The 25836-nt window shown below is 46.3% G+C and overlaps 1 protein-coding gene across 1 annotated transcript; it reads right to left on the reverse strand.

Moving 5' to 3' along the window:
• Window positions 1–5848: 5848 nt before the first annotated feature.
• LOC136099239 (serine protease 55-like) lies at window positions 5849–24527 on the reverse strand. The gene is made up of 5 exons (XM_065833209.2): window positions 24401–24527; window positions 23827–24016; window positions 22801–23048; window positions 20315–20457; window positions 5849–8233 (listed from the first exon to the last, which is right to left on the reverse strand). Exons 1-5 carry the CDS (start codon window positions 24453–24455, stop codon window positions 7931–7933), a joined length of 939 nt encoding a protein of 312 aa, XP_065689281.2. The 5' UTR covers window positions 24456–24527; the 3' UTR covers window positions 5849–7930.
• Window positions 24528–25836: the final 1309 nt, after the last annotated feature.

Consider the following 25836-nt stretch of genomic DNA (forward strand, 5'->3'; position numbering starts at 1 on the left):
GGATGCCCACTTTTCCACCCGTTTTTAATTGGGATTTCTCCTGCTGAAATCATCAGAGGCTCATTATGCAGCAAAGCAGAAACCGATTTACCTTTATTAGAGAACAGTTCTATGGTCCTCCGCGAGATCACAGTGGGATGGTGCCATTCCCTCTTCTTTATTGTATAGTTAGCCTGTAATTGTGCAGTGATTGCTTTGAAATCCTGGCAGCCGAGAAGGAACGTGGGTGGTATTGAAAAGTTTGCAACGCAAGCCCTTCCTGTAACGGCAGGCAGCGGGTTGGTCAAAGCCCTTTTCAGCAGTGACTCAGTGTGCCTCTAAACACAGTGGGAAAAACAGAACACCAAACCGTACCTTTTAAGCCCATTTGAGGATTTGTATAATGGCTTCATGACTCGAGCGAGCCTGCCAGGCTGGTAGGAGGATGTTTGGGATGGCCGTAGAGCAGGAATTGTTGGCAGAAGAACGGGGAAAGAAGGAGGGTTTGGAGGAGGGAGCGATGCACAAGCTATAGCTCTGTACTGGTAAATAAAAGAGGGTTGAGTGGGTACAAGAATTCGCCCACCCATGTGGTTCATCAATAACCCTGGCCTTGCTTCAGCCCAAACTAACAAACATCAACCCAAATACTCCCCAGCTTAACACAGGCCAGGGACCATTGCCAGGAGGCAGTTTGGATCAGCCACCCTGGTTTGGAGGCTGAGATTTTAATCATATGGATAAAGCAGAACCCAGCCAGCTATTTTTGGGGTTGGAGAAGAGGCCTTGGTGCCATTTAGGTTACTGGAGATATGAAGCCACAACATCTGTGTGCTGGTTGCAGGGGAAATATTGTAGAGTCACCTGGAGCTTATGTAAGGACCAACCTTTCAATGCTTTTAAATGAATCCTTGGAGATGCATGAGTTTTGGATGCTTTAACAATGCCAGTAAAATGCAAGTGCAGGATCCAGTCTAAAGGCAAAACCCTGACAAGTCAACATAAAGACAGTTTAATAAGTGAAGCTGCATGTGCAAACAAAGCAAAATAACGAACCACATTCACTAATTCCTGTTGGCAGGAAGGTGTTCAACCATTTCCAGGAAAGCTGGGCTTCACTATGCTTAACGATATTTGGGAAGGCAAATGCCATAACTACATATATCCCCCCTTCCTCTTTCTTTCCCCAAGATCATGGAACAGTTTGGGTTGGAAGGGACTTGCAGAACTCATCCAGTGCCAGCCCTGCCATGAGCAGGGACATCTTCACCAGCTCAGGTTGCTCAGAGCCCCGTCCAGCCTGGCCTGGGATGTCTCCAGGGATGGTTCATCCACCACCTCTCTGGGCAACATGGGCCAGTGTTTTACCACCTGTATTGTAAAAAATTGTATCGCTGAGCTTGATGTCATATGGTATGGAATATCCCTGTGGTCAGCTGGGGTCAGCTGTCCTGTCTGTGTCCCCCTGCAACTTCTTGTGAATTCCCAGTCTACTCACTGGTTGGGCAGCATGAGAAACAGAGAAAGCCTTGTGGAAGAACTGCTCAGCAACAGTTAAAACACTGATGAGTTGGAGTTGAGAGAAGTGAACGGAGCTGGGGAAGGGGCTGGAGCACAAGTGTGATGGGAGCAGCTGAGGGACCTGGGGGGTTCAGCTGGAGAACAGGAGCTGAGGGGAGACCTTATCACTCTCTACATGGAGGATGCTGGTCTCTTTTCCCAGGTTACACGTGATAAGAGAAAATGGCCTCAAGTTGTGCCAGGGGAGGTTAGATTGGATATCAGGAGCAATTCCTTCCTGGAAAGGGCTGTTGGGCATTGGAACAGGCTGCCCAGGGCAGTGGTGGAGTCACCATCCCTGGAGGGGTTTAAAAGATGCAGAGATGAGGTTCTCAGGGACATGGCTTAGTGACATTGTTAATGGTTGAACTCTATGATCTTGAGGGTCTATTCCAACAAAAATGATGACATGATTCTATATGAGCTGCCACAAAGAAAGCTAACGCCATCCCAGCCAGACCCTGTGTGCAGTGCATGAAGGTTCTGTCCAACATCTGGCTCCACCCAATACAAACAACATCCAACAAAGAAGAGTAAAAGATCACACCCTGAGATCTGGCAGTGTGTGGAGGAGAATTATATTCCCCTGAAGGACACAGTGTGCCAGTTTTGTCCAGAAAACAGGTTCAAACGTGGGGCAACAGAGACATTTGCAAGTGGCAGCATCCTCCGAATCCACACCCCAGGCACCCTGGATGTGATAACACGCATTTGCCAGGAGGCTTCTTTCTGCACGAATGGCTTCGTTCTGACATTACCAGTCGTGCAAACAGAGTGACAGCCGCTCATTCATCTGCAAAATAACTCTCTCGTCACAAGGCACCCAGAGATTGGACACATCTTGAATAAACACTTTGTGATTCTTCATGCTTCTCTACACATCCAGCTCCAGAATCCCACCCCATCTCCCTCAGCATCTCTGGGGCAGTGACACTCAGGTGGATGGAGGTTTCTCAACACCTCCCCAGTGCCCTTGAGCTGCTGCATCACTTCTGGGTCCCCTCCCATCCTAACAAAGCCCTCTTCTCTGTATAGCACCACTTTCAGGTTGAATATCTGGTCAAATAGTTACAAAACTGGGCAAATGATTAGTGCAGCTTGAAGTGAAGAAATATGTAGACCACTGGCCCAGCATATTGTGTTTCAGGGGTTGTTTGTAAACTCATTCTCATAGTTGACAGATGATTTCCTATTGTTCCCTTTGTCCTTTCCCATGATCCTGCTCAGACCAAGGTTACTCCCAGAATTTTTGCTTGAGATGACCATCTTCAGGGAAAACCCTCATTTTCCTATCTTTTACCCAAATTCTTACGCATCCCAGACTGGAGCAATGCCTTTCACAGGGGTTGTGAGAAAAACACCTTCTCATCTATGTCCAAGGCACAAGTTCATTCAAATTCCCACCCATTGTGATCAAAGGCAAGAGGACAAAAAGGAAATCTTTCTTCTCCCGATAGCTCTCCAAATAAACTTCAGATGGTTCACAACTAATTGTCTCAATTTTCAAGAGTTACTCCTCTTCGTATGCAACCCCCACAGATCTCACAGCGCTGTTGCAGAGCTGAAACTACATCCTTGTATCTGCATTCAGTGCCCAAGCCACCGTTCACCCTTCCCTCCCCACTTCCCTAATTCGGAGGAACGTGGGGTAGCTTACATGAGTTGCTTACGTTGTGATTAATGTCTGCAGAGTTCGTGTTAAGACACATAAATTCAAAAGCCTGGAGGAAGAAGAACTTTTACTTTCCAGCCGTGTCTTGAAGCCCACCCTTCCCAGCAGAGGAGCCAAATGCAGAGCTCTCCTCTGCAGCCACATGCTATAATAAATCATTTAATGGTCTGGGCTGTGGGAACAAAGTGAATCGCATATTAAAGAGCCTTTGAAGCAGTGAGTCATGATGAGACATGGAGAAAGCACCTAGTTGTGAATACAAAAAGCATTCACGAGCGCAAGACACCTCTCAGAAAAGGACACGGGAGGCAAATACTTTGAACACACATACTTGCAAATACCCAAGCAGAGGATGTTTTGTGATGCCGCAGGATGCTGTAAACTCAGTTGCTGCCAGCTGGTGCATTTTGCAAGCCCAAATATCCACCAGGGTCGGTGCACACCAATGTCAGAACAACAGAGAAGTGTGATCTGCCTAGAGGCGGCCAAGTTGGTGTTCTTGAAGTACTTGGGTAGGTCAAGCATGACTTAGAAAAGCCACTTAAGATCAGCAGTGTGGGGTGTCATGGGACTGAGAGAGAAGCCAAAACCAGAGGGATTTCCCTGGCAATGAAATGCTCAAAGAGGAAAAATGGCAACTGAGCAAAATCCTTCAATTAGAACAGGTGTTTCTTCAAGGTCAGCAAGTGCAACCATTGTGCAAAGAGTGGGCACAGATCCATCACGCTTGAGCATCCCCACATTGCAGGGAAAGGCGTGGTTGTATTTCTGGGGTGCAATTAGGGATGTCAATGGCTTCGTTAGGCATGTCAAAGGCTGCCAACCTCCATCCCCTATTCATCCCAAAGCCAGGTTCTCCTCCAGACCACAATCCAGCTCCTTAAAGCAGGTCTTCAGCCTAACACCAAAAGTGTTCTGCAGTTGTTCAACAAATCAAGTCGTTCAATACTGTCAGTAATGTTTTATGTTCCACAGCTACTCTCCAGTTTAGTTAAAAACACTGATTAATCACTGTCAAAACTGGTGCATCCCAAGAGGCATCCCTGGCTTTAATTATGCTTACAGAAGGGTAAACTGAGTCCTTAGGCTGAAAAATGTCCGGAAAGACTCTTGGAAAGTTGCTGGGAAATATGGGAAGGGGAGCTGAACCTCTGCAGCCTCCAGCCTCCAGCATTGATCTACTTTACCATTAACAAAAGACACAGTTAAAGAGCTGACCAAAGATTTCTACCATATCCACAGGTGCTTTTTCACCCATCGCCTGGTAGGCACACGGAAATATGAATGAGTAAAAAGCCCTCCCGGATTTTGCTTGCATTGAAGTCCAACGGCTAAAGACACAAAGTTAAAACACTTGTTTGGTACATATGAAATGACAAATGGATGCGAACGCTCATGGTCACAGCCATGTGTGCCATTTGCCATCTCCTTAGAGGGACAGAGGGGAACCAGGATGCTGAAGGGAGCAGAAGACAAGTCTATGCCTTTCACTGTGTCTCTGCCCTGTGAGGAAGCCCAGGCTGGAAATGGGGGAAATTGGGAATTTCAGTCCCTCTAAAAGGATCATGCTGGGAATTCCTTTGTCTTCAGATCACCCAAGTCACATCTACCAAGAAGAAGCTGGAGGAGAGAGGTCTGGGATCATCACAGTGAACAAAGGCTGGGTTCCTACAGCACTAGTTATCTGTGGCCTTGGATTGATCCTCCTCAAGGTGGAGCCCCACAACTCTATGTACTTAAAGCCCTCCCCACTTCTCATCTGCAACCAGATCTTGCTGCCAAACTTGCACAAACACCATCATCTTCAAATCTTCTATCTCTCTTCTCAAACTTGGGCACAAATGGCCAGCTGGGTTGGGGCAAGCAGGGAAACAACATGTATAAATACACAGTCCTTAATTTCTGAAGAATTAAGCCAAAATTAGTTGAGTATATTGGCTTTTAAATTGCTGCCTTCATTATTCATGGGAGATGCTTTTGCTCTATCTCCTTAGCAAAAAGGGCAAGCAAGGCCTGACTGCCTCCCCTCTGTCTCCTTGAGTAGCCACATGCTCCTACATTTTTCCCTGAATCCTCTTATGGATGTTTCCCCAAGTCTCTGAGCATTTCCATAGTGTGCTTCTCTTCTGATGTTTGCTGCTAAAGGTGTAGTGCTGACACCAAAACGTGAATTTTGGTGCACTGCTTTGCATCACCACCCCCCACGCAGCAGTCCCTTGTTTTATACCAGGCGGCTTTGCTCATTGAGCAAAGGATATTGCAAGGGACATATTTCTTTTGCCCAGGTTGCTTGATGCTCTCAATTGGGCCCACTGGACATGAGGAAGAGGTGTCTGGAAAGAAAGAAGGGGCAATAGGAAGTGAGATGCAGTTTAAGATAGAAATTGAGCGTCCCAAACCATAGCCTGAAGCATAAAATTGGTAGTTCAGTTTGGAAACTTTTCATTTAGATGCTCTAGACGCATAAACACAGAACACAATAGCAGAAGAAACATAGTATACCAATGTTATAAAGCTTAAAAAATTAATTGAAATGTTAATGAGAAAGCTGATACATTATATTTTGATTTTGTGTGACTCTGACACATTCCCATCAAATCCATAATCAGAAGTGATGTGCTGTCTCAAAACACAAAAACCTTTGAAACAATACAGGTTCAACATGTTACAGCATAGAAATATTAAACAAACATTTCCTTTCTCATCCTAATTATTGAGTAGTGAATGTAGTAGCCAAGATGAATTCACTTTAATGAATTTTATGTTTTTAATAAGGAGGAAAAAGTCTCCTGTTTATTCCTTTGCAGCTACATAGTTGGTCTTAAATTGCAGAACTGGTGCTTCCATATAGCAAAGTGAACCACTTTCATCATCTCAATTTAGCAGGTAGGGAAACTGAGGCACGAAGCACAAACTTTCTTTCCCTAAGGCCACTGAGTAAATGAGCAGCAGAATGGACCCAAACCCACAGCAGCAGTGCCCTGCTGCAACCACTAAGTAGCATCACCTTCCTTTAACACAGATAATCATCCGTTTGCAAATGTGACTGATGGAAAAAGACCTACTGGGTCCTTTTGCAGCTCCCTGTAAGTGCAGCCTTTTCCAGGCCATGTGCTGTAGGCAAAAGTGCTCTATACAATCCCTATGTTAAAATAACTCAAGCAGGAGGACATCTCGCATTTCCTTTGGGGGAAACAATTCTGTAGCTGAATAGATTACAGCATTAGGAAATATCTCCTGATATCCAGTCCCTGACACAGCTTCTAGAATCTGTTGATATATTATTAATAGAAAGGAAAATAAATATAGGTATTAATGCCAGCAGACACCATCTACTACTAATAGCTGCTAAAGTAATACATTCCCCTTGTTTTTAGCTTTTATTAGTCTTTTTGCAAAGGGTTACAAGACCCTTATGCATCCATTAGCCAGTCAGCCATGTGAAATTAATGTGGAGCAATTTTCATAAGCATTACTCAGAACTAATAATAATTAAGCATTATTTTCTGCTCAGATAACACAGAAAATAAAGCCTGACTTTTATGCCAAGATGGGTTCGCATTAGCTTAAGGTAGATGAATTAATTCTCATTTACAAAGCTTCTCCACCAGCTAGCCAGAAAATATCAAGGTAATTAAAACCAATTTGTGAGGTTCTGTCCCATTGCACATTCACTGAGTTTACCATTGCTGCTAAATACAGGTGCTTTTATGCCATTGCAAAGGTGGGACAAGAAGGAGACCTCGCTGCTCGTCTCCTTCTCCACCAAGAAGTCCAAGAAGAGCAACCTCCTTGTGATGACAAGAGTGTGTATTGCAATGTACTTTATTGATGGAGAAGCAATGAAGGACCATGTGTTGCATGTAGGACCAGCTCAGCTCAGGCTGGGATGTGGACCTCGTAGCAATACAAGTAACAGGCCTCTAACAGAGGAAAAAAAGTATTTGCTTTCTGTTTACCATTCACTTGCAAGAGCTTAATTTTGGCTAATTACCAAGCCAAGGGACTTCTGTAGACAGCACTTCATGGATAGCTCAGAAACAATTCTCTTTGGCTAGACAGATCTTTCTCGATTGCCTTTAACAAACAAAGCCCAGCATTTGCAATCCAGGTAAATTATACTGATTACTCATATGAAGCTACACCTTCCAACAATAGCCAAAAGATTGTTTAGCTCTTCCTAGCTTAAGGAGACACTGAATTTGACATTTATCATGTCCCAGCAGCTTGACGTATCACCTGAGCAGCTGCTGTGGTCTCTGAAGAGATGCTCTTTGCTGCAAGATAGAAGATACATTACTTCAGCTAATAATAATCTGTAAGATTAACCCAGGGCTATCCTACCAACAATATGCAACTGAATAAGCTAAGATTTTTCTTAGGTTTTCAGCTTTCCAAGGGGAGCAGCTCCTTCTGATGCCACGTCTTCATCTTGCATGTGAGACTAGCAAATAACCGGGCCTCATCTGACATACCCATGTGGGAAATCTGGGTTTTTCAGAAGATTATGGCTTTTCCTCTCCGTGTTCTGGGTCTCCCGTTTAATCTCTCCGGCCTCTCCATCGCTCCCCTGTCTCACTGTGGCGTCTCATTTTGGTGCCTGTGTTCACGTGAGTGAGGTGGAGCAGGTTGACCTGAGCCATGACTCTATGGGTCAGCAGCAAAAGAACAATGAGATGGTAGTTATGAACTTTATTATGATTTGAAAAACACCTTCTCTTAGAGTAATCTAATTGCTATTAAAGAGACAAATAAAAGGAGACAATACTCGAGAAACACCAGCTGTGTCTCAGCCCTGGAAGGAATCTCCTTGTGATTTGCACCATTATCCACGCCTTCGATGAAGAAAGGTTTCCCCCTCAAGGCTGTCTCAGCCTCGATCCAGCCACGGTAGCTGTAAACAGACATTAAGATCTCATGGTTTGGCTTTTCTGCACAATCTTCTCCCCAGCTGACGATGCCGACCTGAAACCACTTCATGGTGTTCCAATAGCTGCAAACCAGAGGTCCCCCGCTGTCCACCTATGGCACAAGGAGGGTGTTATAGTAGGACCAAGTGTCTCATCGCAGCTGCAACCCACAGGCTGATGGGGAAAATCAAACTCTATCCCGATTTCATGAGGATTTTGGGCGACAAGGAAATTTTGGTCTCAAAATTTCACAGCTCAACCCTGAGATCCCCGCAGAACAAACAGATACAGAAGGTGAGAGAAGATCAGTCAGAAGCTCTATCCCAGTGCCATGCCCTGTCCTTCTCAGCCTTTTCCACATGCTCCTATGGCCTCAGAATGACACCTGAATCCTGTCACCAAGAGACAACATGCAGGAGCGAAAAGGGACTTTTGCTGTTACTGCTCATCCAGTCCTCCACCCTGCAAAACCGGGGCACGTAGATGCTGGGTACCTGCCACTGTTCATTGTGGGCGCTAGCATCCAGAAATTGCACACTGACGAACATCAATCCTGACAAATCCTTCTTGCAACCACACTAATTTCCCTAAAAACCTGCCTGCTACCACAAGGGCAACCTCCCCTCATGCAGATGAATGTCCCTGAACACCAACAGCACGTCCAGTTGCGCACCCAACCTCTGTGTGCCATGTCTGAGTACAACCCAAGGGAGAAGAGAAACCAGCACAAAACGCACCCAGCCAGGTCCACCATGTTTCTGACAGCGATTTTCACCTTCAGCGCTGTGCAGCCCCTGCTCTAAATCAGTATCTTTCCACAGTGGGTTTGAATCTTTTTTTACCCTATCTCCAGTGGCAAATAAATTCGACACTAACCCATTTTCTGAGAGAGACGCCTTTCTTGGGAAATGCTCTCCTTCCCTCTTTGCACGCTACCTTGAGAAATGTCTTTGCCATTAATGTATGAACCCCCTTCCGCCAGCAGCTACCCCGAGCAATCACACGTTAATTAATGAGTGAGGAAGTGGTTGTAGCCCCCTGTGCAACTCATCAGCATCGCTAAAGTTGATGGGCAGAATTCCTGCTTCATTAGATGGAGGGTCCAAACCCAGAATACGTTTATCTATTTTTTTTTTGGTTCAACATGCATACAGAAGGGAAAAAAGAAATATAAATACAGAGCAATTGTTTCAGCATTTCTAGAATCATAGAACCACAGAATCATTTGTGTTGGAAAAGATCTTTAAAATGATCGAGTCCAAAAGTAAGTTCAATACTGTTTGCACTGCCATGGTGTTACTGTAGCTACGTGTCTGCATCTCCCCCAGCGCTGCTGGACCTTCTCCCCACTTGGGATCTAAAGATGCTTTCCAACCCTGTTTTAGCCAAAAAATGAATCGCACAAGTGGCCTTGCAGTGACCTTGGATCCATGTGTTATCAGTGTCCTTGGCGATGGCATCCTGTTTGAACGAATGAACATCTCCTAGGCTGTACACACAATTAAATTACTGGGAATTTTACTGCTAACTCCCTCGGGGCAGGAACAGGCCAAACGTGTTATCCCGGTAGTGAAAAGAAGGCGCTTTGAGCCTCCTACACAAAGATAATAAATGAAATCGAGAGAGTGGGAGCCGTTCGCAAGCCGGTGACGCAGCCACGGCTGACGAACCCTTGTTGGTGACACGTCGGGATGCGTCGTGCTGATTTTTCCTGATACAGGAGATTTTTAGCACTGGCACAGCCCCTGTGCATCATCGGGGTGGATTGGTTTCCAAGTGCCCAATTTGGAGGCTGCTCACCCTTGCAAAGGACCTTTCTCCCAGGATGCTTAAAAACCAGCTAATTCCTGATACCTTGTGACCGTCCTTGGGGGGAAAAGTCTTTATCGCATTTCATAGCTGAGAAAACCACAGCAGAAAAGGGATATGATTTGCATGAGGCAATGGCAGAGCCAAGAAACCCTATTCAAACTACAGATCATGCGGTTTTCCTTTCAAATCAGAGCTGCTTTTCCCTTTTTACCTCTTTAACCATGTTCATTTTGATCTCTGCCCAGTCTGCAGGGCTTGGGGACTGCCAGCTGCACAAAGCCATTTAAAACCTGGGCATAGAGGTGGTCATTCAAGGCTATGAAAACCCAGGCAGCAGCTGCAAATCCATCTCTCTCGTCCACAAGCCATGAGACCCATATCCTGCTTCGGATCCCTAAATCCTGCTTCGGATCCCTTCCCACGAGGGCTGAGCTGGTCTGCTTCACGAGTGCAACACCCAACATGCTGTTTTTCTTAACTTTGGTCACGTAACTTGTTGATTTTATCACAAAGTGGGCTAAGTCATCCTCTCCATGTGATCATCTCACTCATGTAATTATAGCAGTACCCCAGATGAATCAGTAGCCTGGTTTTGATAGGCCTAAAGATAGAGAAAAATAAACTCAGTTCTTGGGAACTTCTGAATATCCCTGTATTCACCTTAAGCTCTCAAAAACATTGGCTCAAGGTTTTCCATCCTTTCGTAGGAGAGTGTGTGGGAGGAACAAGTTTTGAGCACTGCTGCAATTATCTGTGATGCTTCCAATAGCGCTAATTTAATCAACGCTCAGGTTAATGACTCTGAAGATCAAAGAACTTATTAAATGCTGCTTTCAGCCTCCTGTGCCCTGGTGGTGAAATGTTTCTGGTCAGAAACACGTACCAGTTACTGCTCCTGCTCTTCAGTCTGAGTGCCAAGTTTCTGGACAGCAAAACAACCTAAACCCAGCATCTTTGCTTTTTGTTTCTCGTCTAACAGAAGATGAATGAAAAGCAACCACATCAAATCAAATCTAGTGCTGAACTCATGCCTTCCACAAACACACGTTAATCCTCCCATTAGGAGAGGTGAGAGCAATGATACATTCACTGATAAATAGTTCTGGCTTGTATAAAAATTGCCACTGACTAACAAGGCACTTGGTTCACTGAAGCTGATCAAAAGTTTCATCCTTTTCATCACGGCCAAAGCCTTTCTGTGAACATCAGGAGCCTTTCTTCTGACTTTAGTGGGCTTTGGATAAGGAGTGTAATCTTCCTTTCGTATTTGTATTCACGTCTGCAACATGATAATTGATCAGAACAAACACGTTCGGTCGCATAAATCTTCTTAGGTGGGAGAAGCTCTGGGGAAGGGAGAACAACCCATCTGATACTCATTAGGTGGATGCACAATCCTTGCAAGTCACTGCTGGTTTCATTTTCATCTTGGTAAGCCCTGTGTAAATTGGAGAGAATCAGCGTGTGAATAACAACACTTGCCATTAGAGCTGCCCCGGCTGCAGGAAGGAAAGGCTTTTGCAAACAGATGATTTCTTCAGTTATTTCGCCGTAACAAGCTGTCTTTGGAGAAAGGTGGAAGGAAGGAGGTTGTGGCCATTTTTAAGATGGAGGTATTGAAAATGAACCAGGTAGCACCGGGACTCCTTTCATGGGACTCCTCTGAGATCTCAGGTGGGAGCCTGCAGCTCCTGTGTCCCTCCATCCCCTTGATGGAAAATAAGCGACAAGACCTCTCCATCCACACCGATGTCAGCAGGGTCCATTAGTAGCCATAGTGGTAAGGACTTAAAAGTGGTTATAATGCATCTGTCCAAGGACCCATGTGGCCCCGACGGCTGTCTCTGACAGTCATCTGTAGCACGTGCTCAGGAAAGGAGAATGAGAAGCAGGGCAAGTATTTACAGGGTTGTATTTACATCACGGTGGTTAATAGCCTTAGAGAGATCTTCATCCAGGAAGTTGTCTAATTGCTTTTTGAATCCATTTATCCCTGAGGATAAATACCCACAACATCCTGGTCAGTGACTTCCACACTTTAATTATCTGTTGGATGAAAAAACACTTCCTTCTCTTTGTTTTAAAGCTGCTGCCTGATACGACCATCTGACACCCCCTCCTTCAGGAGGTTTGAACAGCAGGGACAAGAGAACAGCTCTTGACTGTTCTTTCCTTGCTGTTCACGACTCCAAGAATCTGTGTCATATCCCCTCCAGAGATGTCTTTTACATGCCTTCGAGTCCTGCAGTGTTATTCTGCTTTCCATCAGAAGCCATTCCATATCTCTGTTCATCCTTCCTCCTCCACTCTTCTAAAACTACTACTTATTTTCTCAGGTGGTGTGGCCAGGAACCGCACACAGCACAGAAGAAGTAGGCATTTAATTTGCTACCTATTCACAGAATCCCAGAATCCCAGAATGTCAGGGGTTGGAAGGGACCTGGAAAGCTCATCCAGTGCAATCCCCCCATGGAGCAGGAACACCCAGCTGAGGTTCCACAGGAAGGTGTCCAGGCGGGTTTGAATGTCTGCAGAGAAGGAGACTCCACAACCTCCCTGGGCAGCCTGGGCCAGGCTCTGACACCCTCACCCCCAACAAGTTTCTTCTCAAATTTAAGTGGAACCTCCTGTGTTCCACTTCGAACCCATTGCCCCTTGTCCTATCACTGGTTGTCACCGAGAAGAGCCTGGCTCCATCCTCCTAACACTCTCCTTTTATATACTTATAGACATTAATAAGGTCCCCCCTTAGCCTCCCCTTCTCCAAACTAAAGAGCCCCAGCTCCCTCAGCCTTTCCTCACACGGGAGATGCTCCACTCCCTCCAGCATCTTGGTGGCTGCGCTGGACTCTCTGCAGCAGTTCCCTGTCCTTCTGGAGCTGAGGGGCCACAACTGGACACAAGATTCCAGGTGTGGTCTCCCCAGGGCAGAGCAGAGGGGCAGGAGAACCTCTCTGACCTACTGACCACCCCCTTCTAACCCACCCCAGGTACCATTGGCCTTCCTGGCCACAAGGGCCCAGTGCTGGCTCATGCTCACCCTGCTGTCCCCAGGACCCCCAGGTCCCTTTCCCCTAACAATTCCTTTCCTAACAGTTCATAATGCTCTCGTCACCTTTCTGACCCACGCATAGCCTCATGCTGATGTTTTTGAAGGACTATCCGCAGTTACTCCAAGATCTTTTTACATAGTAAATAGCTAATTTAGAACCTGTTATTGAGTGCGTACAGCTGGAGTTGCTTCTCCCTATATTTGTTTCTTTGCCTTTATCAACTGTGAACTGCGCCTGCTGGTTTAACTGCCAGTCACTCAGAATAATGAGATCCTGCTGCACCTCTGCATGGTCGGTTTTAATTCCGACCACTCTGAATAACGCTGTGGCATTGGACAACTTGGTCATCTCAGCGTTTGCCCTCCTTGAACATAATTCTTTGCATGGATGCCAACAAAACTCCCCTTGTGAGCCCCTTTCTCCCATCAAATCCTTCCTCTGTGTTGCCTCCCTTTCAAACCGAAGCCCTTCTACTTCATGACAGTTCAGTTTCTCCTTGAGCCTTGAACTCTCGTTAAAAGAGCTTTGGAAATCTCAGTGCGCTGTATCAGCTGGATCACCCTCTGCCACACGCTTGTCAACTCCTTCAAAGAATTTAAATCTGCCTGTGAGTCATGATTTTCCCTTAAAGCTGTATTGACTCACTGTAATCGAATGAGAAGCGGCTCCTCTGAGTCATCACACCCATTCCCTCACCCCCAGGGCAAGCGCATGGTGGGTTTTCTGTGTTCAGCTGGATCCAGAGTTGTTCTGCTCCCCACAGCCTCACTCACCAGGCACACAAAGCAGTGCTGGAACCCCTTGCTGCAAAGCAAACAGCTGCTAGTTCGAGGGACCAAAAGCTACAACCCAGAGGAAGAAAGCAGAGGAGACACGCGACACCATCAGCATCCCAGGTCCTTGCAATAGGAAGGGATGTTTTTTGGCAGATTAAAGAATTAAGCCACCACAGCCAGCATGTGTTCACATGTCTGCCCATATCATAAAATGATGAAAGCCCTATAAAACCATGGGACACAGGAGAAGTGTTCTGATTCCAATGAGCTGTACATCAAAGCACCCTTCAGAAGCAAATTTAAGAGATTGCAAGTGCAGAAATGCCTTTCTACTGCTTTGTTTTGGGCTTCCAGGACACTGTCCCATTCACACCAATCTGCCCCTTAAGGAAAAAAAACCCACTCCATCATGTTAGCAATAGTTCAGTGATGGAGAATCCATCACAAGGCTGGAGAGTGGATCACTCTCTTCCATATTAAGGTAAACCAGTAATTTTGTATAGTTGGCACTAACTTTGAACTGAAACGTGGTTGGCTTTGACTCCTGGCCCCCAGGAAACCTTTGTCTGACAGGTAGAGGGGTCTTTAACCTCAGACCTCATGCAAATCCTCCACCACATCATCACCTATCCACCTCCATTCAGGTATTTTTGACAGTCTAAGGGACTGACCAGGCTTTGCTGGTTTGTGACCTTTTCTTTGAGATGGGGGAAGTAGGATGCTAACGGTATATCCTGGGGTATCTAAAATTACATGGGAGACTTACATGAAGGCAATGGTCCTACCTCGGAGCCATGAGTGAGCGAGACACCTTGGACTTGCTCTTAGTTAATAGGAAGCAATGAGCAGTCATACAGGGAATTATTTTAAAACAGTTAAAACAGTCTCAATGACTCATATGTCAGAAGTGCTTTTTTCCTCCCTATTGATGTAAGGATGATTTGGTAGATGCGGATGACTACAAGAAAGACATTGCCAGATAAATCCCGCCCAGGGCTATACAATAACTACTGCTATTGTATAGTTATGTAGGGTGAGAACCCTGAGCATCCCAGATGCTATAAAGGTATTTACCCTTTCCAAAGTGCTGATAGTAATATGTGGGAAGGACATATTAGAGGTGAAGGAAAGAGGTGTTTCTCTGCCTTTTTTTGTAGAACTAAAGAAATTAAAACCTAGAGCCCTAGAAGCATCCCAGCATCTTTTCAGATATTTATCAGGGATGGCCAAGACCACCTGCTGTTACAGTTTGTGGAAGGAGCAGATACCTTCACCCATGCCTCAGATCAGCCCTACGCCAGTGCAGGGCATGGTGAAGCCAAGCTGGAACCATCCCACACCTTGTTTGTGGCCACATAATGATTCCTTCCCCTGCAAGTCAGGCCAGGGACTGGGCCCCCCCTTGATCTGCTGCTGACCTGAACTGTACATGAACTGTGACTCCCAGCTGAACACACTCTGTCCTAATCACCCCCACAGACCTCCTTTGCAGAAACTCTCTGAAATATAATTGGGCCATTTACTGAATTTTGTCTGGATGGGCAAGACACTGAAGAGGCATTTGCTTTGTGAGTCTCTTATACTCTAATTATTGTTCAAGTTACCATTGCATCAGAGGCTAACAAAAGATGCTTAAGAAAGCAAGGAATTAGACATCAATTGTGGTTCATGGGGTCATGGAAGAAATGTAGCACACAAAAAAATAACACATAGGCCATCTCTAGTGTCTGTTCTGTAGCACTTGTACCCCATGATCATCCATTAATGCTAATGTTTATGACTAAATAGAACTATAAGTCAATTACAGATCCTGTTAGTGTTAATTCACAGTCAATCTATATATTTGTCTGCAGAACCGCTAGGGAATTGGTGTACAACAGATTTTCCTTTTTAAGTGAATGGATTTTTTTTTTATTACAAATACTCGGGAGCTCTGCTATTCAATCTCCTTGAGTTATTATAGGAATATGGTTAGTAATCCACACATTAGTCGTGTCTGGCTCTAGTATGATGGCAGCTGGTGAAATGTCTGAGCTTTTCTGTTAATGTTCTATTGCCATATGGGGGTATTAAGCCAGTGGTCAGCATGATAAACCTTCTACATGGTGCCTCAGAGAAGATATCTGTGTGGCCTCAGTTACTCATAAACCAGATTGCTGCAACAGGGAAAATATAGCACACAAACAGCACAGAGTGCAAAGACCTAGGATGGTAATCCTTTGAGTTCAGATCAGGATCATGTGGACCTACAGCCTTGGTTCTAGGTGCAACTTACCCATCTTAGCCTGGCTCTGGACATGAACGAACGTCTCCCGATCCTCAGCAAAGCTCAGGTGAGGTTGACATAAGGCTTTTGTCTGCTTCATGTCCACATCCATCATGCACCTGTGCAGTGAATGGCTTCCAGGTTTGCTGTGACCACCAGCAAACTCAGCATGAGCTTTAAATGCCCCTTCCAACCCAAACTATTCTGTGATTCTATGGTTCTATTCTGAGTGGTCTGGAGATCACCCAGGAGACAGCTGGTCAGCATAGACAACATGGCAGATGCACCTGACCCTCCCCACCCCCTGAAAGCACCAGAAACTTCTAGACCTATAGACCACTATGGTCATGCACACGCCCCTTGGTTGACAGACAGGGCCCTTGACCAATGAAACACCTGAGCTGAGAGAAGTTTCTGGAGCACTACCATAAATGACCACAGCTCAGATTTCTCTTAGGGCATAAATGGAGCCAGTGGAGAACCATATTGAGTTGCTCTTCTTGGAGTGCTGGGTTGGCAGTGGAAGACTCTCCTGCTTAGACTGGGATCCCACCAAAGGAAACTCCCTTGAGGACTGAGCCACCTTGCTGAATTGGTGAGTGATTGTATCTCCTGTGTACCCTTGAGAGTCCTCACTTCGACATAGAGTGGGAAGATGTGCATTTTGAGTCATCATTGTAGAATTTTGGGATCCCTTGAGTCTGAATCAGCTGTGTAGTAAATGATCTCCTTGCCAGTATCTGAATCTGTGTTTTATAATGTTGGAGTGCTGAATAATTTTGGATAAAACCCGTTTCTAGTTGGTTCTCTGCTAAACAGTTGTGGTTAGAATACTGTCTCTTTGCCTAAATTGACTTTTGGGTCAGATTTCTGTACCAGCCTAGCAAGGCCAAAATGTGCGCTACCTGATTTCAGTCAGTGCCGCCCAGAAAATCATCCATCAGCAAAATGCTTCCCCTCCAGCAAATAAATTCTGATGAAAAGTCACGTCCCTTGTTTCTCTCTTTAAGAGATACGCTTCTAGCCTAGGGTATGGTTTTGTCTTGCTCTTGTTATTTCAGGTCATAGGATGTTTCTGCCCGGTCAAGCTTCCAGTTGCTGGGTTATGAGCATTATCCCACATGCAGTTGTTGTGTACTTCTCTGCTAGGAAAGCTTACATTTCTAGTTCATTTCTCAGACAGCTCTAACATTATTGTAGATCAAAATAGCACTCTCATCATCTTTCTGAATACAGGAGATTCGTTTTGCTGGGTACAAGTGCTCTTGGTGTTTCACCAGTATAATTCAGCTATAGAACTTAAAGCTGGGCTGGGAAGTGCATTCTTTTAATCATGTTAATGTTATCCTGTGGCAGTTTTCTTTCTGAAATTTTTGATTGAATTTAATGGAGGTGAAAGTCACTGGATGAATGGTTTCAGAGATAGATGCTTTCTGACTAATCAAAAAATGATTTTGCAAAGCAAATCTTGCCCTCCACTGCCGAGCTACAGGTCCAATTCGCAATTGCTTTGCAGCCCCATGGTACCCATTGTCTTCGTCAGGGGATGTCTCTTTGTCCTGGGTGTTGCTGTAGTTCCCTTAATGAATGATTCCCATAGAATGAAGCTGTCACCTGAAAGAAGGTTGTGGCGAGGAGGGTGTTGGTCTCTTCTCCCAAGTAACAGACAATAGGACAAAAGAAAAAGGCCTCAAGTTGCACCAGGGGAGGTTGAGGTTGGATCTTGGGAACAATTGTCAGGCATTGGAACAGGCTGCCCAGGGCAATGCTGGAGTCACCATCCCTGGAGGGGTTTAAAAGATGCGTGGATGAGGTTCTAAGGGACATGGGTTAGAGGTAGACTTGACAATGTGAGGTTAACTGTTGGATTTGATGATGTTAAAGGTTTCAACCAAAATTATTCTATGATTCTATGCATGTGTCTGCCCATCTGTCACCCTGCAAACACAGGCATGTGTGTAAGAAAACCCTTGCCCAATGGAGGATGGAGAGCTTAGTCCTGAAGCAGAGGCTTCAGGAGACCCCTGTCCTCGCCAGGCTCTTGGAGGAGAGAATAGGGGTTGGATGCTGTGAAAGAAAAGGTGTTTTGGGGCTTTCAGACTTTGTTTGACATCAGGGCAGCAATCCTGCAGGTGGGAGTATGTTCTGAGTGAGGTTTTACCACATTTGGGTGTTCGTGTTAGCTCTCTCCTCTTAGATTCCCTGATCTCAAATACCACTTTAAAATTTAAAACTACTCTTTAAAATTTAGTTTGAAAAGTCTCTCATCCTATATGATTAACTCATTGCAATGAGATGTGACGAGTTCTTGTACCCACAGACCAACCTGCTGTGTCAGCAAAGGACATCTGGGTCAGGGCCAAGACCTCAAATGAAAAAGGTTTCTAATATTCAAATCTAACACTCCTGCATTAAGTTTCTCTCCCGATTCTTTTGCTTTGACGCTCTAGGACAAATTTTCCTGTCTCCTTTCAGTATTTAATGTGGTGATAGAATACCAGTGCCTGGCCCAGGGCTGAGGGGACACCAGGCAGGAGGAGGATGCAGCCCATGTCGTGCTGGGATGTGAGACCTCACCTCCCATCCCTCCCACCACTGCACAGCTTGGCTACAGCAGACACTGGGTTTTTAAACTGCTGTGAGGTACCAGTTCCAATTCCTGTGCTCAGAGCCATCAAAAACTGTCTCCTGTCCAAGGGGACTTGTTGGGATCCATGCTTTTCCCATGTCCTCCTTGCAGCTCACTTGCAGAGCTCCTGCCTCTCTCTGCAGGGAGGGAATCAGGGCAGTGTGTTGTCATCGCTTAAAATAATGCGAACCTCAAGATATGAAAATTCTTTCCATTTTAGGTCAGTCTGCTCATATAACAAAGACAAGAGTGACTTGCAAAATGTCTCATCATGAATTACAGATACTACTGACCTTGCAGTTTTAGACATTTTGAAGCCCCCACAGTTAGTTGAGTCTTGCTTCAATACATATCGCAAAACTGTTGGATAAAGTGTCCTTTAGCTGAATGTTGCTTATTGATATGCTAAAAGGATTATGTAATGCAATATGCAAATGTGTGACCGGTTGGGTGTGAATATACTGGTAAGATTTTGTATGTAATACCTTCTATTTTTCTTGCTGGTATGCTGGCTTTATTCCAGCATCCAGACTTGTGCAACTCTGTAATAAACAATATCACAGAATCCAAGAATGTCAGGGGTGGGAAGGGACCTGGAAAGCTCATCCAGTGCAATCCCCCCATGGAGCAGGAACACCCAGCTGAGGTTCCACAGGAAGGTGTCCAGGCGGGTTTGAATGTCTGCAGAGAAGGAGACTCCACAACCTCCCTGGGCAGCCTGGGCCAGGCTCTGACACCCTCACCCCCAACAAGTTGCTTCTCAAATTTAAGTGGAACCTCCTGTGTTCCAGTTTGTACCCATTGCTCCTTGTACTGTCACTGGTTGTCACCAAGAAGAGCCTGGCTCCATCCTCCTGACACTCACCCTTTATATATCTGTAAATATTAATGAGGTCACCCCTCAGTCTCCTCTTCTCCAGCTCCAGAGCCCCAGCTCCCTCAGCCTTTCCTCACACGGGAGATGCTCCACTCCCTTCAGCATCTTGGTGGCTGCGCTGGACTCTCTGCAGCAGTTCCCTGTCCTTCTGGAACTGAGGGGCCACAACTGGACACAATATTCCAGGTGTGGTCTCCCCAGGGCAGAGCAGAGGGGCAGGAGAACCTCTCTGACCTACTGACCACCCCCTTCTAACCCACCCCAGGTACCATTGGCCTTCCTGGCCACAAGGGCCCAGTGCTGGCTCATGCTCACCCTGCTGTCCCCAGGACCCCCAGGTCCCTTTCTCCTACACTGCACTCTAATAGGTCATTACCCAATTTATAATGTTAGCTGGGGTCTATATGTGCTACATTTGCTGGTCTTGTCTATATGTGCTAAATTTGGCTCTTTTGTATGCTCACTAGGTAAAAAACATTGGTTTTGGGATAAGTGAGGAGAGCATGAGAGGCTCATCCACACAACAAGGTGTTCCATTTCCAGCACCACCACTGCTTTCCAACCTCAAGAGTCCTGCACTCCCACTGCCCAGGTCAATACGCCTTTGCAGGCAGTTCCTTGACCCCAGGCATCCTGCCTTGGCCTCCTGCAGAGAAGCTTTAGCAACCCCAGGAGGCTGTGGGGAGGATCAGTGTTCATTACTGAAGCAAAGCTGCTTCTCCTCCAGTGTCTCTGTGCCCCCATAGGCAGCGTGGCCATCCAGGAGCCTGTTCAGTTTACCTGGCAGGAGCTTTGTTCTCCTTTCTCCAGCTCCGCACACACCACGTTCTCCCCTAGCTCCGGCATCTGCTCCAAGCACTGCTCCCTGCTGATGAGCTTCATCCGTGCTTTCTGCAGCAGCTGGGATGCTGGCACCGCAACCTCTAACCAGCAAGCGAGAAAAGAACGATTAGCAAACCCTGAACGATGAACAAACCCTGCAGAGCAGCACAGGCTTGTGAGGGTGTAACCACAGCCGGAGATGAGCACTTTGGACTGCTCCAAGCTGAATTTGTAAAGCATCCTATGGCAAGAGCGCCTCAGCGCACAACTGTATGGTCTTCAGGTCATGGGGGCTGACAGGGGCTGTCCAAATGTTAGCAAAGATAAATCTGTGCTCTTGACTTTATGCCAGCCTAGGAGGTGGATAAGTAGGTAGAGTGGAGGGAGGTGTTAACAGGAAAAACTGAAATCTTGAGAAGTGGAGGCTTGCTAAATAGGATTTTAAAAAATCACTTATTTTTGTAGATGAACTCTGGTATAGCTGGAAGGACCCAAAGGGATGGCTGACCCTACGGGTCTTGGTGATGACCTGAGACAAGCTGTGCTTCACTGCTTGGGTTTCTCACTCATGGTTCTGGGGAACTCGGTTTGAGGGACTCTCCTTGGGGTCCTGTGAGACCCCTGCAGAGGAAAGTCCACTGAGCTTTCCCCAGAACAGATGATCTCGTTATCTCCATGCTCTCCTGGGGGGCTGTGAGGCCATGCTTCACCCAGGGGATCAGCTGTGTCTTCCACGAAGTGGCTCTCTTCCGTCCTTCGAGATGGAAAAAAATCCACAAGGAATCTCAGCAGTCACCATCCATCAATAAAGGCTGAAAATGCACAGGGCTACTTGGAAAACCCACTCATTTCACTCTTAAAGTGAACCTGAATCTGAAAGATAAAGCTGGCTTTTGGAGGATGTTGCTGCTGAAGACACCAACAGATTTTCAGAAATTCCTGCCATATTTCACTGAACTAAATGGCCCTGGTGCCTTTGGGAAGGTGGGACTCAAAAGTGAGGTCTAAAAGGGAGTTATCGGGTCCCTTTTCCAGCTAACATGGGGCAACTCCATGGAAGTACCAACAGATTGGAAGGCTTCAATGGAGGCATCTCCAAGGAGGTGGCTCAACATGAGGTTCTTAGGGACATGGTTTAGTGACAGTGTGAGGTTAATGGTTGGACTTAATGATCTTGAGGGTCTCTTCTAACCAAAATGCTTCTGTGATTCTATGAGGTCTAGTTGCAGTTGAAGGGGAGTCAGGCTAGTGCCACCCGAGGTGACACCTTAGCGATATCCACCTACAAAAGGCTGGTAGAGAGAAGAAATGACCCATTTTCCTCTGGCGAGGAACACCACATCATACTTTTTGGTATGGCCCACATCACACATCCTTCTCACCGACGTCAGCTTCTACTGTGTTTCTTCTGAAACATCTCCCAGGCAGAAGGGGTGTGCACCAGAGCTGAGCACACTGGCCCCATGCAGGATGCAATTTGGAGAGCAGAAGCAATCTCAACCCACGCAACAGCAGGAGACCCATCTCCACAGCCATGCCCTGCATTTTGCGAAGAGACCAGCTAAAAAGAAACCCTTCCAAGCTGTGGAGCGACTCTGCAGCAGATCCCTGGTTTTCTGTTCCTAGGAGCATGTTACCTTGGTGAAATGGGAGAATTTCACAACTATAACACAGTGTTGTGTTGCGTATTAATGTTATGTGAGGCAAATAAAGCCTAAGAAGGAATATGCAGAGTTTCAGAGAAGATACCATAACCCTTTGGAGCAGAATAACAATTATTAAATGGGACATCGACTTGCTACATCCTAGGAAGGACTGTTAAAACCCCAAGGCACCACGCTGCCCACTGTGTCCCAATTAACTCTTTCCAATAATGAAATCACTCATTAGCCATTTAGTGACATTTGGTCAGGACAGACATTTTGGGTCACAGTCAGTGCTGGAGCTACTTTCATTAGGGCTTAAACAAGAACAATTAGCAATAGCAATCCGCTGTTCTAAACGAGTGAAGAAGAGGGGTGGCCAATACCATTGAATCAATCTGGTTGTCATTAAGCCAAAGACAACCCTAGACCTTTGTTCTCTTATTCCAGACCACTTCAGACCCAGCCTAACTTACCAGGGTGGAGCTTGTCTGTCTTTGGATGCCAAAAACTGCATCCAGAGTAAGGCTGAGCTCCTGCAGAGCTCTAAGGTGGCTCTAAGGTTTCAGCTTGAACATTTTTGCTTAGACTACCATGGACTTTGTTCTGGGGGTCAATAAGTGGCTGGTTCTTGCGCTGAAAAGAGAATTGGTGGAAGTGCAGAGGCTGTGAGGGTCTGGATATGTTTACCAAGGAGGTAGAGAGTTTAATTCAGTGTGGGTAACCCCTCCTGGGAGAGAACATCTACTTTAAATGGGTAAAAACCAGCCTCCATTAGCCAATCTCCCAACAGCATCTCACCTGAACTTGTGGTTCCCCACCCAGTAGCCCAGCAATGTTGCCACGTATTGATGTCGTAAATGAAGGGCAAGCAGATGGGCATCTTCTCATTGGTGAACTCGACAGGAGAGCTGAGCAGGATCAGAGCAATATCGTTTTGCATGCTCACGCTGTCAAAGTTTTCGTGGAGGATCAAGCTGTCCGGCTTATGTTCTTCCAGCGGGAGGCTGAGGTCAGTTCCCCCCACCACAACGGTGAGATCTGGCGGCCTTAGAAGCAAAACAAAAGCAGTGTAGACATAAGCAAACATGAAGGCTTTGTGTTGTAAAGGTTGGTTCCTCCTCCCCTGAGCAGGTTAGGGTGGTGCTCAGGAAGTTGGAGGGTCAGGTTAGCTATAAATATTGCAGAAATCCACCCTCATTTCTAGGCAAAGCTCATTTTCAGGGGAGAACAGATGGAGTAGGCTGGATTTTCAGCATCGCTGCCCCCAGCCAGCTGCTCCAGGTTGTGGTGCCACAGGTTGGCTGTCACTGAACAGCCCCAGCTCTTGGACCTGCCAAATTTTGGAGGGGGAGCTTACAGAGGGCTGGACTCTGCCCCTGAGATTTGCATGGGGTTGATTTATCCAGAAATTGTGGTTTTTTTGGTAAAATCAGACTCTCTATGGGGTTTTGCTATATGAAAACAAAGGTAATTTGGGGGTTGGAATAAGCTGGAATGGAATACATCTCTTTTTACAAGGTACCACAACACGTGTATACATACAGGAAATACTTGGTGCCATCAGAACAGCATCATGGGCGCTTATACAAGGCTGCTCGGACCATCCTTCAAAATATTCCCCTCTGCAGCTCCTGGTTATGCAGATTTCTGCACATTTCTCTCATAATACTCCCCACAGGAGACAATTCCTGTTTTCAGGACTCTTCTGGCTCAGTCACATTTACTATGCGCTTGACCCCAAGGACGTACATACCCTACACCCCCAAGGAGGAAGGTTTCCAACCCATTGTGCCTGGGCTGTTCTCGCTTTCCCCGGGTACTCACACTTCTTCTGCAAAGCAATGGGCGGCGGTTAAAATCCAGAGCGCGCTGATCATGGTCCCTCCGCAGATGTGTTTCCCGCGGCTCTGGATGCTCACGTGCCACGGGAACTCCCCCACCTTGGCATATCTCCCCCCTGCGATCTTCTTGCCAGTCAGCTGGAAGGACTCGAAACCTGGTCGGAGGCCACACTCTGGGTACAAAACGAGACACATTGCCCATAAGTAGCAGTGTCACTAAACTAGAGGGGAAGGCCATCAGATAAAGCACTGGTTTATAATGATCTATGTTACTTGGTCTCTGTGATAGCCCCTGGAATGGTTGTAGCCTCCTCAAACCTGCACTCTTGCCAAGCAATGCCCAGGCAGTTTGGGGTCCAGCAGGGCCATAGACCCCAAAGCAGGTTGAATAAAATTGTTCAGTGCATATGAGTCAAATTCAGCATCAGGCTTTAGTACAAGCTGTACTCACATGCCATCAGGTACAAGGAACAAGCCTAAGCTGATTTCATTTAGCAATACATGTATATCCCATAGGGCTGGTCATTTCTGAACATGAAAATTTGAGAAGGAAAAACCTGCATGGATGCTGCTGATCAGAGAAGTTAAACACAAGAGGATGAGGAGCAGCATTTCACACACTCTTCAACAACACTCAGAGCAGCGATGCTTCTGCAGACACCTCAGGACATCTTCCCCAGTCCATGTTCTCATTGAAGGCAACACTGCTCTGTTGGGGAAACCAGGATGTGACATCACACAATCCATTGCACAGAATCAGAGAATCACAGAATGTTTAGGGTTGGAAGTGACCTCTGGAGATCCCCCAGTCCAACCCAGCTGCTCACGCAGGGTCACCAGAGCAGATCACACAGGTGGGTCCAGGCGGGTTTGAATGTCTCAGAGAAGGAGACTCCACACCCGCTCTGGGCAGCCTGGGCCAGGCTCTGGCACCTCCCAGCAAACAAGTTTCTGCTCATGTTCACATGGAGCCTCCTGGGTTTCAGTCTGTGCCCGTTGCCCCTCACCCTGGCGTTGGGCACCACTGAACAGAGTCTGGTCCATCCCCTGACACCCACCCTGAGATATTGATCCCATTGATCACATCCCTCTCAGCTTCTCTTCTCCAGCTCAACAGCCCCAGCTCTCTCAGTCTCCTCATCACAAAGATGCTCCAGACCCCTCAGCATCTTTGTGTCCCTCCCTGGACTCCCTCCAGTGATTCCTTGTCCTTCTTCAACTGGGGAGCCCAGAACTGGACACAGTACTATAGATGCAGACTCAAAATCTGTTTGTGTTGACATCACAGTTTTGGATGCTGTCCTTCCTAAGGCAATGAGGGAAAGCTCAGTGATTTCCTAGAGGTTTGGGGTCTGCTTTAGGTGCGATGGAGATAGGGGAGCAGTGAAAGTCCTGCCTAGAGCCTGGACTGACTTCACAGCGCGTTGCAATAGCTGACTTAATGACTTGGTTGCTGTAACCCTTTTTGGATCTTGAACCATGTTCTTCTCTCATAAGACTAAGATGCTGGTCCTGCATCCACTTTCATCTTTGAGAAGTGCTGAAGCCTATCAAACTCTGAAATTAATTTTCTCTTTTTCATTTAGACTGTGTCTATATTTTCAGAAGAAAGAGGCAGCTCTGTGGTAGAATATATTTCAAACAGTGCCAAATCAAAAGTGTAGTATCAAAGATGTTGATGTGGCCACTCCTTTCTTCCCTGTGGACAAGGGTGCCATGCAAAACCAAATCCAGCTTAGAAAACCTAATCTGTGAAGCTGAATCATTAATGTCTCACCTTCAGTGATTATATTCCTGATAGATTTTGTACCTTCAGCAGCAACTACAAGGGGTCAAGGCCAAAACTCCACCTTACAGTAATTCCATCATTAATTCTAGAGCAATTTTAGCACCGATGGACCCATCTATGGTGATTTCTAAACTGAAAGGACAGAATGGTGCTTTCTCCAAAGACTTTGCAGTTTGTGTCAAAACAGTAACTATAGCATGGAGT

The sequence above is a fragment of the Patagioenas fasciata genome, chromosome 3 (genome assembly GCF_037038585.1).
Source record: "Patagioenas fasciata isolate bPatFas1 chromosome 3, bPatFas1.hap1, whole genome shotgun sequence".
NCBI lineage: Eukaryota > Metazoa > Chordata > Aves > Columbiformes > Columbidae > Patagioenas > Patagioenas fasciata.